A 20,832-nucleotide genomic window follows, 5' to 3' on the forward strand; every position below is an offset into this window, starting at 1 on the left:
GTATTTAAACCATATTAATTGTCATCGTTACCGATGGCAAACTCATTGTATTTGGCATAGCGTGTCTGGCCTTCAAAGTCTTCTAGATGGACGTAAAGTTCGTGGGGTTGCGACACAGTAAGGGCATACAACTTGTCGAGGCCAATGAAGAAACTATTTTGAAGGTCGCCAAATCCTTGCTGATAGGATGACCAGTTCCGGTAAAAATTTATGTTGATGTCCACGCGTCGCTGAATAACCAACCAAGGGGAACCAGTCAATGCCACATCGCAATATACCGACATAAGTTCTCCGTTGATTTGGATTTTATAGATGCCGTTCTTTTCGGGATTTACAGCCTGGCAGGATTCAGGATACTTTTCACATACTATATTTGAATGCAGGTCCGCAAAAGTAAAAGTCAGCCATAACACTGACAAAAAAATGTTGGCGGCAGTTTTCATTTTTGTCTGATAATACCAACACTCATTAATTTCGCACTATATATAGCGTAAAAATAATTCTATGGTAAATGCATTGATGATTTACAATTGGTTTTTATTAATTCATTTATAGTTAGTTTGACATTGCTCCGCAACATGCGAAAATTTATAAAAACAACCGCAAAACTTATCTTAGCGCTATCAGGAAAAGATATTTCGTTCCATTTATTATACCCTCAAACCCATCAAAATGGTTCAAGGGGTATAATGTGGTTGTGCATGTATATGTAACAGGCAGAAGTATCTCAGACCCCATCAAATATATATATTCTTGATCATGGCGAATAGTTGAAGCGATCTAGTCATTGAAACTACAAAAGAGACTTACAATTTTTAATATGCCTCATTGGAAGAACTGGAGAAACTATAGACATTTCCATTTTACTACTGGCAAGTTTTTTCTGAAAGACGCCAAATAATGTATTTGTTGCACGTTCTGAATGCTACGAAAAAATTAAAGTGCACATTCAGCGAATAATACATTTCAATTGATAGTTTTATCATTGGTTCAGTGATATAGTTAAAAATATATGTGTGTCGGGTTAATATCAACTAATCAACTAGATCAACTATAGAATTCATAGCTTTTACTTAAATTTTATTAAGAAGGATCTGTTGGTCAGAAAGAAAAGGTTCAACAAAGTACGCAACAAGAGTGAACCGGTTGTCTGTAAAGCGACAAAGCTAGCAATAATTAAAGTCTAAGTTACACAAAAAAAGTAAGGAATTTTATAGAATATTTTATTTATCTCTGTACCACACCTTTATATAAATTATCAAATAAGTTTACTTAATACGCAAACTTATGCCGTGCAAATTAGTTTTGACAACATGAATTTAGCTCAAATTTATGTTGTTCTTTTACAGTCTGCAAAATATTGATAGTGGCTTCGCGACCCACAACCTTACCACACAAATAAAAATACAATCACATACATGCTGCTGCACTCTCTTGTATGCACAGCTCAGGCACAGACTTAGGCCGACCACACACACACATACACACGCACACACACCGCACACACACACCGCACACACACATCGCACACACACACACCGCACACACACGACACCATGAACCCGCCCAGTTCCCACTCCGAGACAACACCCACTGGAAAGTGTTAAAGCGTCAAAAGCTAAGCTCCTGATTATTGTTATTGCTGCCACTGTGTTGGAATAGGTTGTTGCTGATAATGGCGGTGGCAGTGCGATTTAAGTTGGGTGTTAAGTGCAGTATGTTGTTGTCTCCGCAGTGCTACGTGAAAAACTTGCACTAAGCTACGAAAATCTTTGCGGCAGCTGAAAGGAAAAGTTACTCCAGCTCTAGAACAATAAAAAAAAAACATAAAAACTTCTGCTGTCTCGTAGGCGTACCGGCAAAAAAAAAAAAAAAAAACAAGCAAAACGTTTAACTATATATATTACGCTGCATTAAAGTCTTTTATAAAGAAACATTTAAAACTAAAGCGGTGCTTGGTACTAAAAACTTCGCTAATTGGCTTATACGAATTAAAATAAGTTTATTTTAACAAATAATAACAAATCAATATTTATATTGTATTAATCTTTACTCTACAATTTATTTTTTTATAAACATTTCAAATGTTATCTTGATTAAGAATAAAACTTCTGTTAGACTTTGATAAAATATTTATTCCTCATGGGTAGACTTAAATACTTTAAATGCTTTGTATACACAAAGTATACACAATAATATTCATGTTTTAAAACTGGGACTCGGATCCTGCTTACTAAATTTCTTAATGACTGGATCACTTGGACAACGTATTTAGGGAGGCCTACAGGTTAAGGCCTTGAAATATATTTGTTAAAGTAAATAAGGCAAATATATTACTGTAATTTATTTTAAACGCTCTAGACTGCTGTGGTGGTGCGAGTAAATCAGCGGCACAGCGGGTCACTATTCAAGGGGATGGCTAGCACATTGTCAAGTACTTGAAATATTTCAAAACATTTGCTGTATTTGACAAGCAGTCAAACCTAAGCGGCCACTCCTCAAGTGACAGGGGCCCCAGGAGCAAAAAGTGCCCCAGAGGCTACCCAGTTACAAGATTCATTCTCAGAGCCCCAATGGCAGTTGCCATTCCATTAAGCTGTGCAATACGGAGCACAGAAACATGAAATAAAAAAGGAATTCGCAAGAAATTTCATTTCCTGGCACTCAACTGGCAACAGAACACCCCTAGCCCCGGCCAAACCCCAGCAAAACTCAAACCCAGACACTTCAGGCGTGGCGGCCAGCTCGAGTCACTCATTTGGCTTTAACATAAAACCAATTTAAACTTCTGCAGCTCGGGGTAGAAGCTTCAGCTGAACAATCGACACGCGCCCCAACTGTTTAACGCTCCCCAATATGCAGACACACACAACAAACTACCCCTCGGTAAATGATAAGAACAAAAAAAAGATAAAATAAAAAAACAACAACAATGTTAATTTCATTTTTGTTCTGTATATTAAAGTTGACTTTCGACTTACCTGCGAAAGTCTCGCGTGGTTTATGGATTGCGTTGGTTCCGTTTTTGGGGTGGGCTCTGAATTAATACGCGTGGGAAAACCAACAATGGTGCCGCGAGGGAAAACTTGATAATACTTAGCTGGCGCTGCTTTTTGGCTTTTCCATAAGCTTCAAGCCAGGAACTTTTCCGATGCGGCACGTAGCGTTCATAATTATGTGGATTTTGGAAATTAAGTAAGCGACTGCTAGACAACTTTTGGTATGAAGCCACTGTGATAGCGATTAACGCTCACGCAGATTTATGCACAACTTGAGCAACAACAGGTGCGGGCATCGTGTCTTCAAGTCCCGAACTTCTCCAACCCCAATCTGCTTATTCCCATCCTTCAAGCTGGCTCTAGGCTCTGTGCAGTGCAAGGTGCAATTTAAATTCAAAATTTGTTAAACTGTCACAAGCGCTGTGAATGCGAAATGAGCACAAGGCTCGCAACATGCAAAGCATAATTATATGAGGACGCGGATGAGTAGGAGAGGGAGGAGCTGAAGCTGGCTGGGTGGTTAACATGCTGGAGTTGCCTGCAGGTGGCGCAGGCCAAGGAAATTGCTTCAAACCGGCTTGTCGGAGCTAAACAAACAAGCGGCGTTGAATTACGATGCCGCACGCACGTGGTTGCCACAGCTTGCTGGTGGGCCGGGTGGGGTAGTTAGAGGTGTGCGTGAATCTGTGTGTGTGTGTATGTGTGAGTGTAGGTCTAAGTGGAGTGTGCTGCTACCACCCACATGAGTAATAGTAATGTTGTTGCCTCCACTCAAGATGTGTGCCGCTACCATGAGGCTTATGAATAAATTAAGAAAAGGCCGCCTCGAAAACGGGGCCACTGGGGGAAGAGTGTAAAGTAGGTAGCGGGGAGCCAGAAATGCGAAAGCGTCGCGAAAAATAAAACAGACTCATATAAAAGAGGCAATTTGAATGCGATTCATGAGCGACATGCGAATGATCGACGTTTCAAATATCCTGTTAGCGCTTAAAAATGCTCTAAAACACAGATATGCATCTAGATATATTTAATTATAAACTAAACAAAATTAGTTTCAAACAAAGCGGTTGGGGGGAATATAGCCAAGGCTGCTGTGGTCCTTGGCTGGTGTAATTGTGACATTCAGTTTAAAATTTCGCTTATATATTAAAAACTATAACATATAGATTTGAATAGTTCTTGAATTAATTTTATACAGTTCCGAAGATTCGTAGACAGAATTAAGAATCATATTGCAGAAACTAAGTTTTTAAATGGAGTTAAATTCAAATCGAATTTATGAGTTATTTTTCTATTAAATAAAGTATGAATTTCAATTACCCTATAAAAATAGATTCAAAGCTATTACAATTAGACAATAAAGATGTTTGTTGTTCCAAGCTCTTTTTTTTATGAACGTATTAAGGCTCAATTGCCAATTATGTCCATTTTTGGTTGGAGTATCATGTTTAAGTAAAAACGAATAGCTCTTGGCCCGATTCAAAGTTTATAAATACACTCATAGATGGGGATTTATATATATGCTTTTTGTGTAGCTCTACTTGCTTCAATATACCCTTTAGTAAGCCCTGATTGCAATTTTTACATATAGCTATAGGACGTTGCATGGGGGCAAGAGTAGAGATGAGATAAGTCAGCAACTGAAGATAATGCCGTTTAAATAGAATCTGGTGACGGTTGGAAGCTGCCTCGGGCCGAACAAACTACAGGACATAAAGAAAATGTCAGCACTGCCACGCAGCCGACAGTTATATGAATGATAGAGGAAAGGAGGGGAGTATGGGGCTACATGGATGAGCAATTGGTGTAGAGCTGTAGCTCGCACAGGTGATTTACATAGCATATTTAAGTGGAGCACTTTGTGAACTCGTACACGACACGGCACGACACGATATCATCATTATCATCAGCATCATCATCATCATGCCCCATAACAAATGTTGCACAAAATAAAGAAGTAGGAAAAAAGAACTGCCAGACATCGTTCACTTCAAAAGCAGGGAAAAGGAAATAAGCTAGGCAAGGACGTTAGAAACATAAAGAACATATTTTGACTAAGATGTATTACAAGCGACAGCATAAGGAGTTTGACATTTTTATTATGTTGCCGCTAGCGACACACACAAAAAGAGAGAGAGAGGGAAATTTACAATGTGTGTTAACTAAAAAGGGAGAGAAGCCATAAAAAGTGCGTCCAGATTTGGCTTGCAACTTGCCAGTTTCATCAGCTGCTGCATTAGCTTCAGCTTGCCTCCAAAAAATGCGTTAAACAAAAAGAGCAAAATAAATTCGCAACTAGTCGCAACTGGCGACCATGCTGAGGCTGAGAAGTTTTTGATGCGCACATAATTCAATTATTATTGCCCGCAGACCCAAAGAAAAGTGATTTGGCTAGCCTGGTCGCAGGCTGGCTGACTGCTTGACTCTGCGAGTTCTGCCAAACAGAACAGAAGAAATACAATTTATTTTAAATAAATATGATTTATTATGTTTGGCATGCCCTGCTCTGCCATGCCCAGCCCTGTCCTCGCTACTTGTCCGCTACACGAAAGGCAATCTGCATGAAGGATTACGGAACATGAACGTCAAGTTTGCACAGCACTCGACGAAGACGATATGGAATAGAAACATGAGATTGGCCCCCAACTCTCCCCTTTCCCGACCCACAAACGATCCCCACCCTTATATAAAGCAAATTTGACTTAAGGTATATTTTGCGTTTTATGATGATGACTAAAGGGGATGGAGAAAAGCTACCAAAAATAATAAAAAAGATGTAAAAAAAACGTATAACAGGAAGATACGCGCTGCCATCGAAGGGCTTAAATCTGAGGCAAAGGCAAATATCCGTCAACAGGTTTGAGTATTGACAAACATTAAAAGCTATATATATATATATATCATATAAAATTACTATGTGATTGAAATTTGATGATTTTGATGGATGGGCTTGAGCATTTAGATTGAGTACATGACTTGTGAGTGCTTAAAGTTCATAAAAAGTATGATTTGTGGCTGTAGAAAAGGTATAAAATACTTATGTTAAGTAAATGAAAATTATGAATGGCACTAACGTAATATTATATTGCATTTGTGTACTTTTAATAATTGATATTTTATAACGCATGTTTAACATATGCCAGTTAGAGTTTTATTCGCAAACGAAATTTCACCAATTTTACCTGGGACCTGTGTGAATGTCATGAAAGACCTAATTTACTTAATAATGCCAACAGTTCTTTAAGCTCAAAAGAAATCTGCAATATATTATCCAAATGGACACGTGTTTCTTGAGTATTTGGACACATAATTCAAACAGCCCTAAATTAGATTGCACAGTTGTAATCAACTGTCCTGTCTGGAAGTATCTTGGACCAAGAAATTATTCATGTCAGCACAAAATACCATTTAGCAGGACATAAATGTTTCGTCGGCAACAGAGCAACTGCAACAGCAACAACAAAAACGACAGTTGCATCCGCAACTGCATCTGCAACTGCAACCTGCAAAAACAAGTAAACATTTCAGTAACAGCAGCAGCAACTAGTTGAACATAAACTTAAATCATCAAATACAACGCACATAACTGCTTAAAAGCATTTCAACTAAGTATTAAGTTTGAAATTTTAATATTTTACAATTCAATATGCAAAGTAGAACCAACAGGCGGGAAAATTCAATGGAAATTAAAAATGCTACTAAACCATTTCACTATAATTTCGATTTTCACAATTCTAGCGAACACAATCGTTGACAATTTATACCTATAAGTAATATACATAAAAATAATAATAACAATAATAATAATAATAAAATTATAATAATAAAATTATAATACTTACTATTAATGATTATATGTATGTAACAGGCAGAAGAAAGCATCTCCGACCCCATAAAGTTTGTATATTCTTGATCAGCATCAATAGCCGAGTCGATCTAGCCATGTCCGTCTGTCTGTCCGTCCGTCCGTCCGTCCGTATGTATGAACGCAAGGATCTCAGAACCTATAAGAGCTAGAGACTTGAAAATTTAGATGCTTCTAGTTCCCGTGCAGATCGATATATATGCATTTAATGTTGGAAAAAGAGGGTTCAGGGTATCCCCTAGTCGGGAGCTTCCGACTAGAACCTCTTACTTGTTTTTTTTTTAGCTGAGGGGGAAATTGTGTTTTGCATCTCACACTGCCGTCACACTGGTCTGTTTATGTCCTCTCATCCAAATCATTTTTTATTATTATTTATTTATTAACCAATGCTGTTAGCTTTCAAATATAAGAATATTACATTAAATAACAAACTTACTAAACAAAAAATATTAACTTAAGGCAAATGAAAAACTAATTAGTTTTAAAGAAAGAATTCTTTAAGCTTATGTTTAATAAAAAATTTTCTTTGAACACGGGCTAACATGCGACATGCATGCGGTTCTCTTGCTGCTGGTCATTTTCATATTATATTATATTATCAATAATAATATTTAGAATAATAGCAATAATAATAGTTGTGAAGTTGAGATCTGTATAACGCCATTTGGATTTTAGTCTCCCCTTCCTAATCGGTCTCAATGTGACCTCTAAGAGCACATCGGTGAGCTTTAAACCCATACGTATTATACTGGCCATTTAACTTGTTGGATCAGTGCTAGTACAGAGTCCAAAATGCCAAACAAACCACAACTTAGGCGCAACCTTTAAATGTTCAGTTTATGGTCAACGGCAACGGTTGGGTAAATAGTATGTTTATGGACCACAGAATCCTGTGGATAGTTGGGCTAGACTTCGGCCCGAGCAAATAAAAACACAAAATACGGGCTTCACTGTAGCATTTTGAGTCGAGCTTTTATGCATAACTAATTGGCTGTCTGTGCACGAGATTGGGGCCCTACATCCAGGCCGTGCACCCTGTGCGTCATTTCGGTTCCTGCTGCTGCTGCTGCTGGCAGTTATGTCTGACAATTTTAAAGCCTGGCCCGAAGCGCTTCTCGTGCGTGCCGGACGCATTGAAAACCTTAGCGGCCTAAAGCGGGCGACTACTGGCAGTTGCTCGAAACTCGGCCACCCGGACTTCGACTTCAGTTAAAGTGCACAATTTGGAACAATGTTGCTGGATGTTGTTCTTGTTGTTGTTTTGTTGCTTATTATCAGCATCGTTATATTGTTATGGCCATTGTTGTTGACGTCGTTTGTCGCCGCTCGCTTATCCCCTTCGGCCCCACCCTTCCGCCCTTCCGCCATGGCGCGCGCCTTCCTGTTGTTTGTGTGTTGTCAGCTAATTGAATTTTCAGCATGAAATTTAATTTATCTTTGTTGTTTGTTTGCGCAACAAATGGCCGAAAAAATGCAAATCCAAAAGTGAAAACAAGTTAACAGCATTTGCTGTTTTTTGTTTTTCTTATTTTGTAATTTGGCACAAGCTGGCAAATCTGCTTGGCTTAGTTTGTTTATATGTTTTATCACACAACATAAATAAACACAACGTTGTCATTTGCTTTCGTTTCAGCCAACAAAATGAAGTGGACGCTAATGCTGTTAATTATCTGTCTGGCATCGGAACTAGTGAGCTGTAAGCATTATCTTATATACCCTGTAAAATCTGCCTAACCCTCCAACATTTCTGCAGCTGAAACGAATTTACCGCCCGTGTTTACCCAGACCCTCAACAATATTGTGCTCTATGAGAATGTGCCAGTGGGTACAGTGGTCTTTCGATTAGAGGGATTCGATCCTGAGCAAAGTAATGTTACATTTGGCTCCATTGGCTCTGATCACTTTAGCGTAGATCCAGTTTCTGGCAATATAACGCTGGTCAAGCCATTGGATCGCGAAGAAACGGACAGCTTGACATTTTTGGTATCGATCAGAGATCGCGTGGATCCAAATGGCGAATCAGAGCAAGATAATGTTGTCGAACAGCCCATTACATTCATCATACTCGATGAGAATGATAATCCGCCAGAGTTCCAGAATGTAAGTGGAAAAAGCAGCCGAACAGTTTACTGAAAGATTCACATTGATTTTAACTTTATTACCTTAGACCCCTTATGAGGCGGATGTAAACGAAGATGCTGTTGTGGGCACCACGGTTTTTGATAAAATTTTGGTCAAGGATCGCGATACAATTGGTGACAGCCTTGATCTAAAGTGTTTACCCCAGCAGCAAAGTCCTGAGGCATGCAGCAAGTAAGCCCAAGTCAAGTACTGTTCAAAACTTCTATTTAAAATTCTATCGATCTTTGCAGATTCCGCTTGCAATTGCTGACAAGAGAAGCGACCATCTTAACAGCTGCAGTAGTGCTCAACGATACCCTCAACTACAACCAGCGTATGATTTACCATTTTCAAATCGAGGCTAGCGATGGAGCGCACAAAACACAGACAACATTTGAGGCACGCGTCAAGGATGTGCAGGATAAGCCGCCAGTATTCCAAGGCTCGCTATCGACAGTCATTGACGAGGACAGTCCCATTAACACATTGGTGCTCACTGTTCACGCTCGTGATGGTGACACAGGAGAACCCCGAAAAATAGTCTACGACTTGCTCAGCAGTAAGTTATTTGATAGTAAAAGTTAAATTAACTTAATCGGTAGGTCCTAACTGATTGACTTGAAAGTAATCAGCGCACAGCCAAAACCGTAAGAGCTACAAATCTGAAATGTACAGAAGCTTCCTTTAAGACAAATTTTGCCTTCAACTGGATTGTAAAAGTCTATATGAAATACATCTGCGTGGCCTGTACTAAAAAGGCAGACGTCGCCGGCTCGAATTCAGCAGCAATTCTGAGCTTATATATATGTTTTTTAAGTTTGTTATTCATTAAAACGATAATAATAAATGAGAAAACGTCGAAGCTATTGCTGTATTCTGAGCTTGAAGATTAGGCCACATCATTTTTTATAATTTAAAATATAATTTAGAAATTATGTGGTTTTTAAATATATAAGAGTATTTGTTCTCTTTAAATGATTGAACTTACTTTTCGTCTCTCCCAATGCCTTTAGATCCCAACGATTACTTCCTGCTAGACTCACACAGCGGCGAGCTGCGTACTGCCAAGCCCCTTGATCGTGAGGCTTTAACTGATTCGACGGGTCTTATTCCGCTGCTGATACGCGCCCGCGAGCTGGTGAATGGTGTACCCAATGATGATCCGCTGACAAGTGCTACGGCTAGAGCTACTGTGACCATACGCGATGTCAACGATTCGCCTCCCATATTCAATAAAAAGGAATATGAAGTTTCACTGCTCGAAAACACGCCAGAGGGCACTCCACTGGCCCTGGACATGAGCGTCAGCGATGCTGATGTGGGCATCAACTCGAAGTTTGCGCTGCGATTAGAGGACGTGTCGGGTGTGTTTGATGTGGAGCCCAATCTGGTGACAGGCTATTCACAGGTCAACATACGCGTAGCCAATGGCACATTGGACTACGAGAATCCCAATCAGCGCAAGTTCATAGTCCTGGTGATTGCCGAGGAGACGGATACGAAGCCCAAATTATCCTCTACGGCCACCATAACCGTAAGTGTGCTGGATGCTAATGACAACAAGCCTAGCTTCGAGCAGGAGAGCTACTCGGCCACTGTCTCCGAGGCAGCCCTGCCAGGACAATATATCACAACGATTACCGCCAAAGATGTGGATTCGAGCAGCTTTGGTGATGCCGGCATACGCTACAGCCTCTCCGGCACCGGTGCCGAACTGTTTCATGTCAATGAGCAAACGGGCGTCATTACCCTGGGCGATTGTCAGCAGGAGCGCAACAGGCGCCAGCGACGTGACCTCCATGAGAATGACAGCGATGGTCACGCACTCGAAATGCTCTCCATGGAGGCGGAACACAACGTCGACCAGCGACAGATTAACACAGAACCCACCGTGCAATACGCTTTAATCACGCAGGCGCCGTTGCAGTCCGAGCCGGCAGCGGGAGCGGCAACAGCAGCGGCAGCGGCAGCTGCTAATGACGAAAAAGCCGCCAGCAGCGAGGTGCCGCCGACGTGTCTGGACTATGAATCGGAGACCACGTACTTCTTGTCATACAAGGTGGGTGTGGGAAAAGGTTGACAAACAACTTTTTTTTATCAGCTTGTAACGGGGCTAGTTAACTATTCTCTGCAATTTGTAGGCGGCCTTGTTATATAGAAGAATAGAAGGGAAAATAATGAGTATAAGTTTTACTATATAAATTGCATATTCATTTTGCTTATAATTTTATTTTATCTTATAAATAGGTAATTATTATGTCCTACATTTTTTATTTTTATTTTTTTAACTAATTATCATTTGGAAATATAAAAAAAAGGGCTCCTTGCTATTTTTTCTTATATTGAATAGAATTCTTAGAACATCTCTCTAAGAAATTAAATAAATAATTGATTTTTACTTAAAGTCCGTGCAAAATAAACGCAACTATAAATATTTGTGTACTTTTGCTTTGGTATTGAAACTTATTAAAAACATTTCGCAATTTGTATAAAGTACGCAACATTTATTTTTATTATTATTTAACAAATCCTTAAAATATTATTTTTAACTGTGTAAGAATTTGTGTCGTAAGACATACCCAACTAAATTTAACACAAATTATATGGTTTTCCAAAAACACCAATAAACCAAAATTGTAAGATATATAAATCAATGTTTAAAAAAAGTGTAATGTCTAAAAAGTTTTTAATCATTGATTTGACCTTTTGAAATTAAATTTAAATCGAAAACATTGAATGCTCAATTAAAGCCAAGCAGATTTTACAGTGTAGTACATTAATAGCTTAGATTCACGTAAAGCTTATCTGTGTTCCAATCATAAAATGTAGATGTAGCTCTACATTTTTACCTGATTAGGGTATTTAAATGCCGGCATCAGCATAGATATTCTGATCAATACCTTCAACACAATCTATTTTTCTTTGATTATTATGCAGGCCACTGATGACAATGGACAAGGTCAGACCTCTGTGGTGTCCCTACGCATTTCTGTGAGCGATGCCAACGATTCGCCGCCCGTATGTGAGAGTCCTCTTTACCGTGCCAGTGTGGATGAGGGCGCCTTTGTATTTGATTCTCCATTGGTGGTAAAGGCACGCGATGCGGACACAATGTCTAGCATTAGCTACCGGATTATCGGCTCGCCACAGATCGAGAGCACCTTTGACATTGACAAGCGCAGCGGCCAGATTAGTATACGCCCCAATGCCAGTCTGGATGTGACGAATCTGAAGAGCGAGCAGCTCATCTTTGTGGTGGAGGCCAATGATGGGCTCTTTACGGCCAACTGTGGCGTTAACATAACTGTGCGCGATGTTAACAATCATATGCCCAGTTTTCAGCAGCAGAACTATAGTGCTATCGTCGAGGAGAACTCAGAAATTGGCACCAGCGTTGAGAAGCTGCAGGCCACGGATCTGGATACTGGTAAGAATGCCGAGCTACGCTATCGCATACAGCAGGGCAGCTTCAATGACTTTGATATTGATGAGCGCACTGGCGAGGTGTTTGTCTCCCGAAAGCTCGACTACGACAGACGGAACACCTATCACCTGCAGGTGCAGGCCGCCGATCAGGGCACCCCCAGTCTTACGGGCACCGCCACATTGACAATCAATGTGCAAAACAGCAACGATAAAGATCCCTACTTCGTACCTGCCACGCAACACGCTGAGGTGCGTGTAGATGCACCCACTGGCCACCTAGTCTACACACTGATAGCACTTGATCCAGATGTAGCCACGCATAACGCGCTCGAGTTTGCCGCCACCGATGACATTACTGCCATTGACAAGGAGGGTAAGGAGCTGCCCCACAGCGAACAGTTTAAGGAATACTTTGCCATTGCCCGCAACGGCAAAGTTCTCGTCAACCGGCAACTGGATCGCAATCTGTTCGCTGTTATGCGCATTAATGTGCTCGTTACGGACAGTACAGCCCCCAATGTGCAGCAGGGACGCGGCCTACTCATCATACAGATCATCGATGTGAATAAAATACCACCGGTAGGTTCAATTTCACTGTTAAATTTACACTCACTCTTTATTACTAACCGATGGGCCGAAAATGTTGATGGGCTATTTCAAATTCTTCGCTACTGTCGCGCTCAAGATTGACTCCATTCTCAGTGTAGGCCACATTCGTTGTCATCTGATGATGCTTCTCCGAGTAGATATTACTGTGAACAGGGTTAAAAAGTCAGGGGTTGATATTAAAGAACAGTGTTCTAATACTGATTAAGTTTAGCCAGGCATTAGCAAAGGTTTTAATTCTACCTAGCAATGTCTTAAACAGTATTTTAACACTTCAGTCGCTGCTTACAGCACCATTATACAGCAGGTGGCCTTGATGGTCATCTTGGCCAGGAATATCGCAAATACAGCAAAGGATTGAGAGTATAGGTACTTTAAACAGCAATAGCCCAAAACTATCTCGTAAATGTGCAATACTACACTATCAAGGACCTGCACAATAATTGTTGGCATTAGCAGTTCCGGCTGGGAATTTGTCAAAATTGGATAACTGCGTTCAGGAGAGGCAAAGAAATAACATTCAGACAGTAAAAAGATGAACAAGAAATTAGAGTTCTCCGTATGCCAAATATCCAATGAGTTTTTGCTTATCTGACCTTTGGCATACGCCAAGTATTTTGTATTTTAGCGATCCGATGGTATGGTAACTACTATATTATGTTAAAGTCCGTCGTCAATAAAAATATATTAATAAAAACGTTCAACTGTCGGGAAGATGATAATATCCGGGAAAGCATGGAAGGTATATGATATAGTAGTCCGTTATTAAAAATTATTGCCAAAACTATTTAAGTGATGTCAAGCACGTAATTAGGCCAGACCTAACTGATGTAGTAAGTAGTTCCATCGGTCTGACTTATATATGTACCGCAGCAAAAATTTAAGATATATTCGACCGATGGCCATGACTGCCCGACTCGATTAGTCGTTGTTATAAATTTAAAGCTACAGAATTTTTGGAGACTCCAATAAACAAAATCTCTCAACTTACATAGCAACGATATTTGACGCTAGTCCAAGAAAACACATTAGAAAGCGCATTAGAATCAACCCAGATATGAGGAATATGAAAAGTTCACGTATCCAGACCTCCTGCTTGGCTGAATTGACCAGCACTTTAGTTTCGCGCAAATCCGAATGCAATCGGTGGACATTCAAAGCGGTCGCCTTGTACAATATGGCAATGATGTTTATAAAGAGTATCTTTAGCTTCCCATAGGACATATCTTGCGCCATATTGAGCGTCAGAAAGCAGCCTAATATCCAAATATTTTCTGACTCAATTTTCATAAACGACATGCTCTCGCCCCCACTTTTTCCCATTCAATACAGAGATTCAATGCACCCTGGAGCCAAGAACAGCCGGTGATTAAGCTGCAAATGGTTGAAGAGCAACCAGTTGGTACAATGCTGACCACTCTGCAGGCTAGCGACGAGGACTCCAGCATTGGCGAGTTCAACATAACGTCGAATGATTACTTTGCCATCAATCAGACCACTGGCGTCATCTACACGACTGCCCGGTTGGACTATGAGGCCGTCAAGGAGGTGAAATTCATGGCCACAGTCAGTGATACAGGTGTGCCGCCGCTTACAGCAACAGCGGACATTGTTGTTGACATCATCAACCTGAATGACAACGAGCCGCACTTTACCCACTCTGAGTACTACTTCAACGTAACAGAGAACTCACCACGCGGCACCGTTGCTGGTAAAGTGGAGGCCCACGATGGAGATGTGGGAGCTTTTGGCGAGCTGACCTACACGCTTATTGGCGAGAACAATAAATACTTTAGCATCGATGCCTACACGGGCAACGTGATGGTGGCCAATGCCTCCATATTGGATAGGGAGCAGCTAAAGGAACTGACTCTATCCGTCGTGGCACAGGATAAGGCACCAGCAACGGTGCAAAAGTCGGCAACGGCAACGGTGAGTGAAAAAAAATGAATATATAGAGATAGATAGAAAAAGATAAGATATAGATATAGATATAGATATAGATATAGATATAGATATAGATATAGATATAGATATAGATATAGATATAGATATAGATATAGATATAGATATAGATATAGATATAGATATAGATATAGATATAGATATAGATAGATATAGATATAGATATAGATTAGATATAGATAGATATAGATATAGCTATAGATATAGATATAGATATAGATATAGATCTAGATATCGCTATCTAGATATAGATATAGATATAGATCGCTATCGCTCTCGATATAGCTCTCGCTATCGCTCTCGCTCTCGCTCCGCTCTCGCTCTCGCTCTCGCTATCGCTCTCGCTCTCGCTCTCGCTCTCGCTCGCTCTCGCGCTCGCTCTCGCTCTCGCTCTCGCTCTCGCTCTCGCTCTCGCTCGCAGCGCTCTCGCTCTCGCTCTCGCTCGCTCTCGCTCTCGCTCTCGCTCTCTCTCGCTCTCGCTCTCGCTCGCTCTCGCTCTCGCGCTCGCTCTCGCTCTCGCTCTCGCTTCGCTCTCGCTCTCGCTCTCGCTCTCGCTCTCGCTCCGCTCTCGCTCTCGCTCTCGCTTCGCTCTCGCTCTCGCTCGCTCTCTCGCGCTCGCTCTCGCTCTCCTCGCGCACTCTCTCGCTCTCGCTCTCGCTCTCGCTCGCTCTCGCTCTCGCTCTCGCTCTCGCTCTCGCTCTCGCTCTCGCTCTCGCTCTCGCTCTCGCTCTCGCTCTCGCGCTCGCTCTCGCTCGCTCTCGCTCGCGCTAGCTCGCTCGCTCTCGCTCTCGCTCTCGCTCTCGCTCTCGCTCTCGCTCTCGCTCTCGCTCTCGATATAGATATAGATATATATATAGATATAGATATAGATATAGATATAGATATAGATATAGATATAGATATAGATTAGATATAGATATAGAATAGATATAGATATAGATATAGATATAGATATAGATATAGATATAGCTATAGATATAGATATAGATTATAGATATAGATATAGATATAGATATAGATATAGATATAGATATAGATATTAGATATTAGATATAGATATAGATATAGATATAGATATAGATATGATATATAGATATAGATATAGATATAGATATAGATATAGATATAGATATAGATATAGATATAGATATAGATATATAACAGCCTCTCATATTGCCATTTCTTTTCCCAGATACACATAAACGTTTTGGATGTCAATGACAATGCACCAGTTTTTACACGAACCGTGTACAATTCGACGGTGTCGGAAAATGCAGCGTATCAGCCACCGGCTGCACTGCTGCAGGTGCAGGCTATAGATCTGGATGAGGGTCTATACGGAGATGTGCGCTACATTATTACGGCGGGCAATGAGCTGGCACTGTTCAAGCTGGACGCACAATCGGGCATCATCTATCCGGCCCAAAGCTTGGCCGGCAAACATGGTGTCTACGAGTTGCTGATCTCTGCCCGTGATACCCAGGGATCGGGCACCATGGAGAGCACCGCAAGAGCAATCATTACGGTGTTGCGCGTGAATCGGCATCGCCCAGAGTTTGTTATTCCTGCTCTGTCGAATGCCACAATTGAAATACCTGGTGACATTGTGCAACCGGACTATTTGCTGTTGACAGTCAAGGCGTTGGACAACGACACCGATGGTGGTGGCAAGATTAGTTACCATCTGCAGGTGAACAATCAAAATGTGCAGCAGACAACGCAATTCAAGATCGACGAAGCCAGCGGAGAGCTGCGTGCCAGGCAGCAGCTCAACCGCAAGCATCGCGCCAAGTAAGTTGAACAATAAGAACAAGATAGTTCCCAAGGCGGAGTACCTCTATGTGTTTCCTTCCATTGTCTTGCAGCTATGATATTATATTGGTAGCACGTGATGCCGGTAATCCGCCATTTGAATCGCTGCGTCTGCTGACCGTCAGCATTGTTGATGCAAATGAGAATCGCCCCGAGTTCCCGGACGCCTCCAATCCTTACAAAGTCTCGATTAATGAGAACAGCGGTCGTGATGTCAAGATTGGACACATTCAAGCCGCCTCACGCAGCAAACACAATCGTGATATATTCTACTATATGTTGCTGGGCAATGAGGATGGCGCATTCTATGTAGACAAACTGACTGGGGATATTTATACGAACAAAAGCCTAGATCGTGAGCAGACAGATGCATATACTTTGTACATCTTGGCCAGCATCAAAGCGGACTTGCATATATCCGAAGAGGAGCGCGCCTCGTTTTCCATCAAGACACTGAATCGGGACAATACTGTGGCCAAGGTGGGCATTACAGTTCTGGATGTGAATGATAATGCGCCGGTGTTCGAGAAATCCGTTTACTATGCGGGCGTTAATGCCAATGCTAAGATGAATGCGGCCATCACGCTGGTCAATGCCAGCGATGCGGATCAGGGTAAAAATGCCAAGATCGAGTATATGATTGTTGCCTCCAATCTATACAAGTTCGGTGCCACCAAATCAACGGGGTCCATTGTACCCAGTCCGTTTGCCATATCGCAGGATGGCCGCATTACGGCTAATACCATAATGGCGGAGTATAATCAGGATCGTTTTGAGCTGGAGATTGTCGCACGTGAACTGGAGCAGCCACAGCGTTCGGCGAATACCAAAGTTAATGTATGTTGGTTCGAGGTATTTAACAATTAAACATTAGAGCTAAGGATATATGCTTTTCAGATTTGGGTATTTGATGGCACACAACTGGTTAGGGTGATTCTATCGCGCCCGCCCGAAGAGGTCTATCAGGAGCAGGAAGAAATTATAGCCGAGTTACGAAATGCCACACAGCATCGCATTATTGTGGATGAGATACGTTTCCACTTGGACTCAATTGGACGCATTCGCATGGATTGGTGTGATCTGTATTTCCATGCCGTAGATCCGCAGACACAACAAATTGCGCCTGTCGATGAAATACTCAAGGATATTGACAGAAACTATGATTATCTCAAGGTAACACCAGCCGAATTGCCCACAACCCTTAATTTATACCGTGCATGTGTATTTCTTGGCAGGATTACTATGCTGGCTTTGCCATTGAGAACGTAGTGCCCGCTTATATAGCCATTGTGCAGGATGAGTTTGATTTGGCTGTTGCTGGTCTGGTTGCTCTGGTCATAGTGCTCTTCGTGGGCGTCATTAGCTTTATTGTGCTCTGCTGTTGTTTGAAGCATTGGAATCTCTCTGTGCCCGTAGAGACGCGTCGCAAGGAGGCTTTGATCAAAAAGCAAATCATTGAGGATTTGAATACGACCGAGAATCCGCTGTGGATTGAACAGTATGCATGCCTTAGACTCATACAAATTTTATACATTTAACGAGATTTTATCGTTTCGCAGAAAACTCAAGTTGTATGAGGAACAGGAGCTTACCATGCAGGTCTTTTCGGAGCCCGATCACATATCCAACTCGGATGCGCCCGGGCATTTGGATCACCGCAGCTCGCTGGAGCAGGTGCATCATGGACAGTCGGTGGACAATACGTATGCCACCATACAGCCACGCAACAATCAGAATCGCCTGACAGCCGGCTCAGGCAGCAATGGTGGTGGTGGTTCCATCTCCATGCGCAGCGGTGGTGCGGGCAGTGCCGGCGGCATCGGTGGTGCTGGGCTGCTACTAACCCGCGTCGATCCACATGTCAACGATTTCGCAGACTATGCAACACTCCGCAACAATCGAGCACCTTCTGTAAGTAGGCGCACAGCAGCACATATGTTGCATGCCTGGCAATAAATCCCTTACGCCTATTGCAGATGTACGAGTTCACAGGCTCCACATTCCAGGCACCAATACGAGATGGCGACGACGCCGTAGCCGAGCTTATTTAAGCAGTCAAAACTGCAGCTAACTGCTAACTTGTAAATTATGTAGTAGCTAACATAGAGAACACCTTAATATGGCTTAGTTCAACTGATCTGATCTTTTGCATTTCTTGAGTTTGCCGTTGCGTAAATACAAAATATTTATACAAGTTCATATATATGTAGACACAAGTATATATATAGAGCATATATGCATAGCGTAGTAGTATCTTATATGCCAACGAATATATAAAATCCACATAATCACGAAAAAACAAAATAAAACGTAACAGTATGAATGTATTAAAGTGTGCAAACAGCTACAAAGCAAAACCCCATAGTGGAATTTCTACCGCATAAATAATGACAATAATATATATGAAGAAAACACATATATATATAAATCTATACATACATATAAATCTATATAATGAATATATTAATGATGTCCAACTTAATGTGTAAGCGTTACACATATACGACTAGATATGGTTGCAATTATTGGTTTACTTTACTCGAATAACGCCGCGATATTAGTTTAAATGCCCACTCATTTTGTATTACTAAGTTATACCACTTAGAAAAGGACTAAATTATTTGCTCTTCCAAGTCGTATTACGTTAGTTTTCGGACTTTAACTGTTAGCACTAAGTTTATAGTTTAATTAGCCGCGCTTGCTCATACACATTATTAGTAAGTTTAGTTAAATATAATATATAGAATACATATGTGCAAACAACTCTTGTGCAGTTGCCCACTGCTCTATTGCATCCATTAGAACAGAGTCATAGCTCATTTCTTTGCATTTACAGTATACATACGATATAATAAATGGTCAAATAAACAAGTAATATATCTTTTGAATGTGAAAGGGATTTCTGACTACAATACTTTACCTTTGATGTCCTCACTGCCACCTGTTGATATTTGTTTGTCTGGTAAACAAGCTTTCCTCGTTGCTCGGCTGTCATAGTTGCTAGGAGTACAACAAACACATACCTCTTCGGGCTTTTCCTCAATAAAGGCATTTCAGCTTTTTAAATCAACAAAAATTGTTGAACACGTCGGAATAACAACACATAAAAATAGTTTCTACAGATTGGATTATAGTTTTTTAGAGTTGAAATTAACGGAATAGAGCCAAAATCAACAAGATGGATGACATGGAGATTGCTAGTGTGGGCCATTTTCAGACCCTGGTCCGCTACAACAACCCGGTGCTCGTTGTCAAGCATCCGGACAAAAAGGGCGCGCCGCTAACGGAGATGGAAATGAAGCGTCCCCAAACGGCTGGTGCCCTATTAGATACCAAGAAAGAGACTGAAGAGATACTAAACTCTATATTGCCACCACGTTGCTGGGAAGAGGATGGCCAATTGTGGCAGCAATCTGTGTCCAGCACACCAGCCACCCGCCAAGATGTTATTAACTTGCAGGAGATGCTGGACACTCGCCTGCAGCAGACGCAGGCTCGCGAGACGGGTATCTGCCCCGTTCGCCGTGAGCTCTACTCACAGTGCTTTGGTGAGCTGTAGCTACCCAATTCTTTAAGTACGCTAACCAATGCATTTAAAAAACAGATGAAATTATACGTCAGGTGACAATTAACTGCTCGGAACGCGGTTTGCTACTGCTGCGCATTCGTGACGAGATCGCAATGTCAATGGAGGCCTACGAGACCCTTTACTGCAGTTCTGTGGCATTTGGCATGCGTAAAGCTCTGCAGGCGCACGAGGAGAAGGAAATGCTCCGGGATCGCGTCAAGACTTTGGAGTCGGATAAGGAGGCACTCGAGGAAATCATTTCCGACATGAAAATGAAACAGGAGCAGGCCGAACGTCGCAATGCTGAGCTGCGTGCCTCAGAGGAGAAGAAGTTTACCGAGGAGATAACTTTCCTGAAGAAAACCAATGCACAGCTCAAGGCCCAGCTTGAGGGCATTACGGCACCGAAGAAATAGATGCTGCACACTGTGTGTGTGTCGTTGTTTGTATTTATCGATTTTAATGAGTTG

General features: G+C 41.5%; 3 protein-coding genes across 3 annotated transcripts in view; 2 read left to right on the plus strand and 1 right to left on the minus strand.

Annotated features, from left to right (window-relative positions):
• The window catches only part of LOC115770756 (cadherin-87A), a 31,739-nt gene extending 12,097 nt beyond the window's left edge, over nt 1–19,642 (plus strand). Inside the window, exons 2-14 of the mRNA XM_030716168.1 lie at nt 8,498–8,560; nt 8,618–8,964; nt 9,032–9,177; nt 9,237–9,544; nt 9,999–11,044; nt 11,923–12,990; nt 14,350–14,949; nt 16,175–16,773; nt 16,848–17,631; nt 17,692–17,967; nt 18,030–18,292; nt 18,354–18,705; nt 18,771–19,642. Coding sequence (XP_030572028.1) covers nt 8,498–8,560; nt 8,618–8,964; nt 9,032–9,177; nt 9,237–9,544; nt 9,999–11,044; nt 11,923–12,990; nt 14,350–14,949; nt 16,175–16,773; nt 16,848–17,631; nt 17,692–17,967; nt 18,030–18,292; nt 18,354–18,705; nt 18,771–18,845 — 5,927 coding nt within the window. The 3' untranslated portion in view covers nt 18,846–19,642. The remainder of the gene's footprint in view (nt 1–8,497; nt 8,561–8,617; nt 8,965–9,031; nt 9,178–9,236; nt 9,545–9,998; nt 11,045–11,922; nt 12,991–14,349; nt 14,950–16,174; nt 16,774–16,847; nt 17,632–17,691; nt 17,968–18,029; nt 18,293–18,353; nt 18,706–18,770) is intronic.
• On the minus strand, nt 13,018–14,322 carry LOC115770757. The gene is made up of 3 exons (XM_030716169.1): nt 14,009–14,322; nt 13,307–13,507; nt 13,018–13,163 (listed from the first exon to the last, which is right to left on the minus strand). Exons 1-3 carry the CDS (start codon nt 14,314–14,316, stop codon nt 13,034–13,036), a joined length of 639 nt encoding a protein of 212 aa, XP_030572029.1. The 5' UTR covers nt 14,317–14,322; the 3' UTR covers nt 13,018–13,033.
• A 217-nt stretch (nt 19,643–19,859) lies between the features above and the next one.
• On the plus strand, nt 19,860–20,826 carry LOC115770625 (putative inner dynein arm light chain, axonemal). The gene is made up of 2 exons (XM_030715968.1): nt 19,860–20,342; nt 20,399–20,826. Exons 1-2 carry the CDS (start codon nt 19,973–19,975, stop codon nt 20,776–20,778), a joined length of 750 nt encoding a protein of 249 aa, XP_030571828.1. The 5' UTR covers nt 19,860–19,972; the 3' UTR covers nt 20,779–20,826.
• Nucleotides 20,827–20,832: the final 6 nt, after the last annotated feature.

The sequence above is a fragment of the Drosophila novamexicana genome, unplaced genomic scaffold (genome assembly GCF_003285875.2).
Source record: "Drosophila novamexicana strain 15010-1031.04,08,12 unplaced genomic scaffold, DnovRS2.1 tig00004560-arrow-pilon, whole genome shotgun sequence".
Classification (NCBI taxonomy): Eukaryota; Metazoa; Arthropoda; class Insecta; order Diptera; family Drosophilidae; genus Drosophila; species Drosophila novamexicana.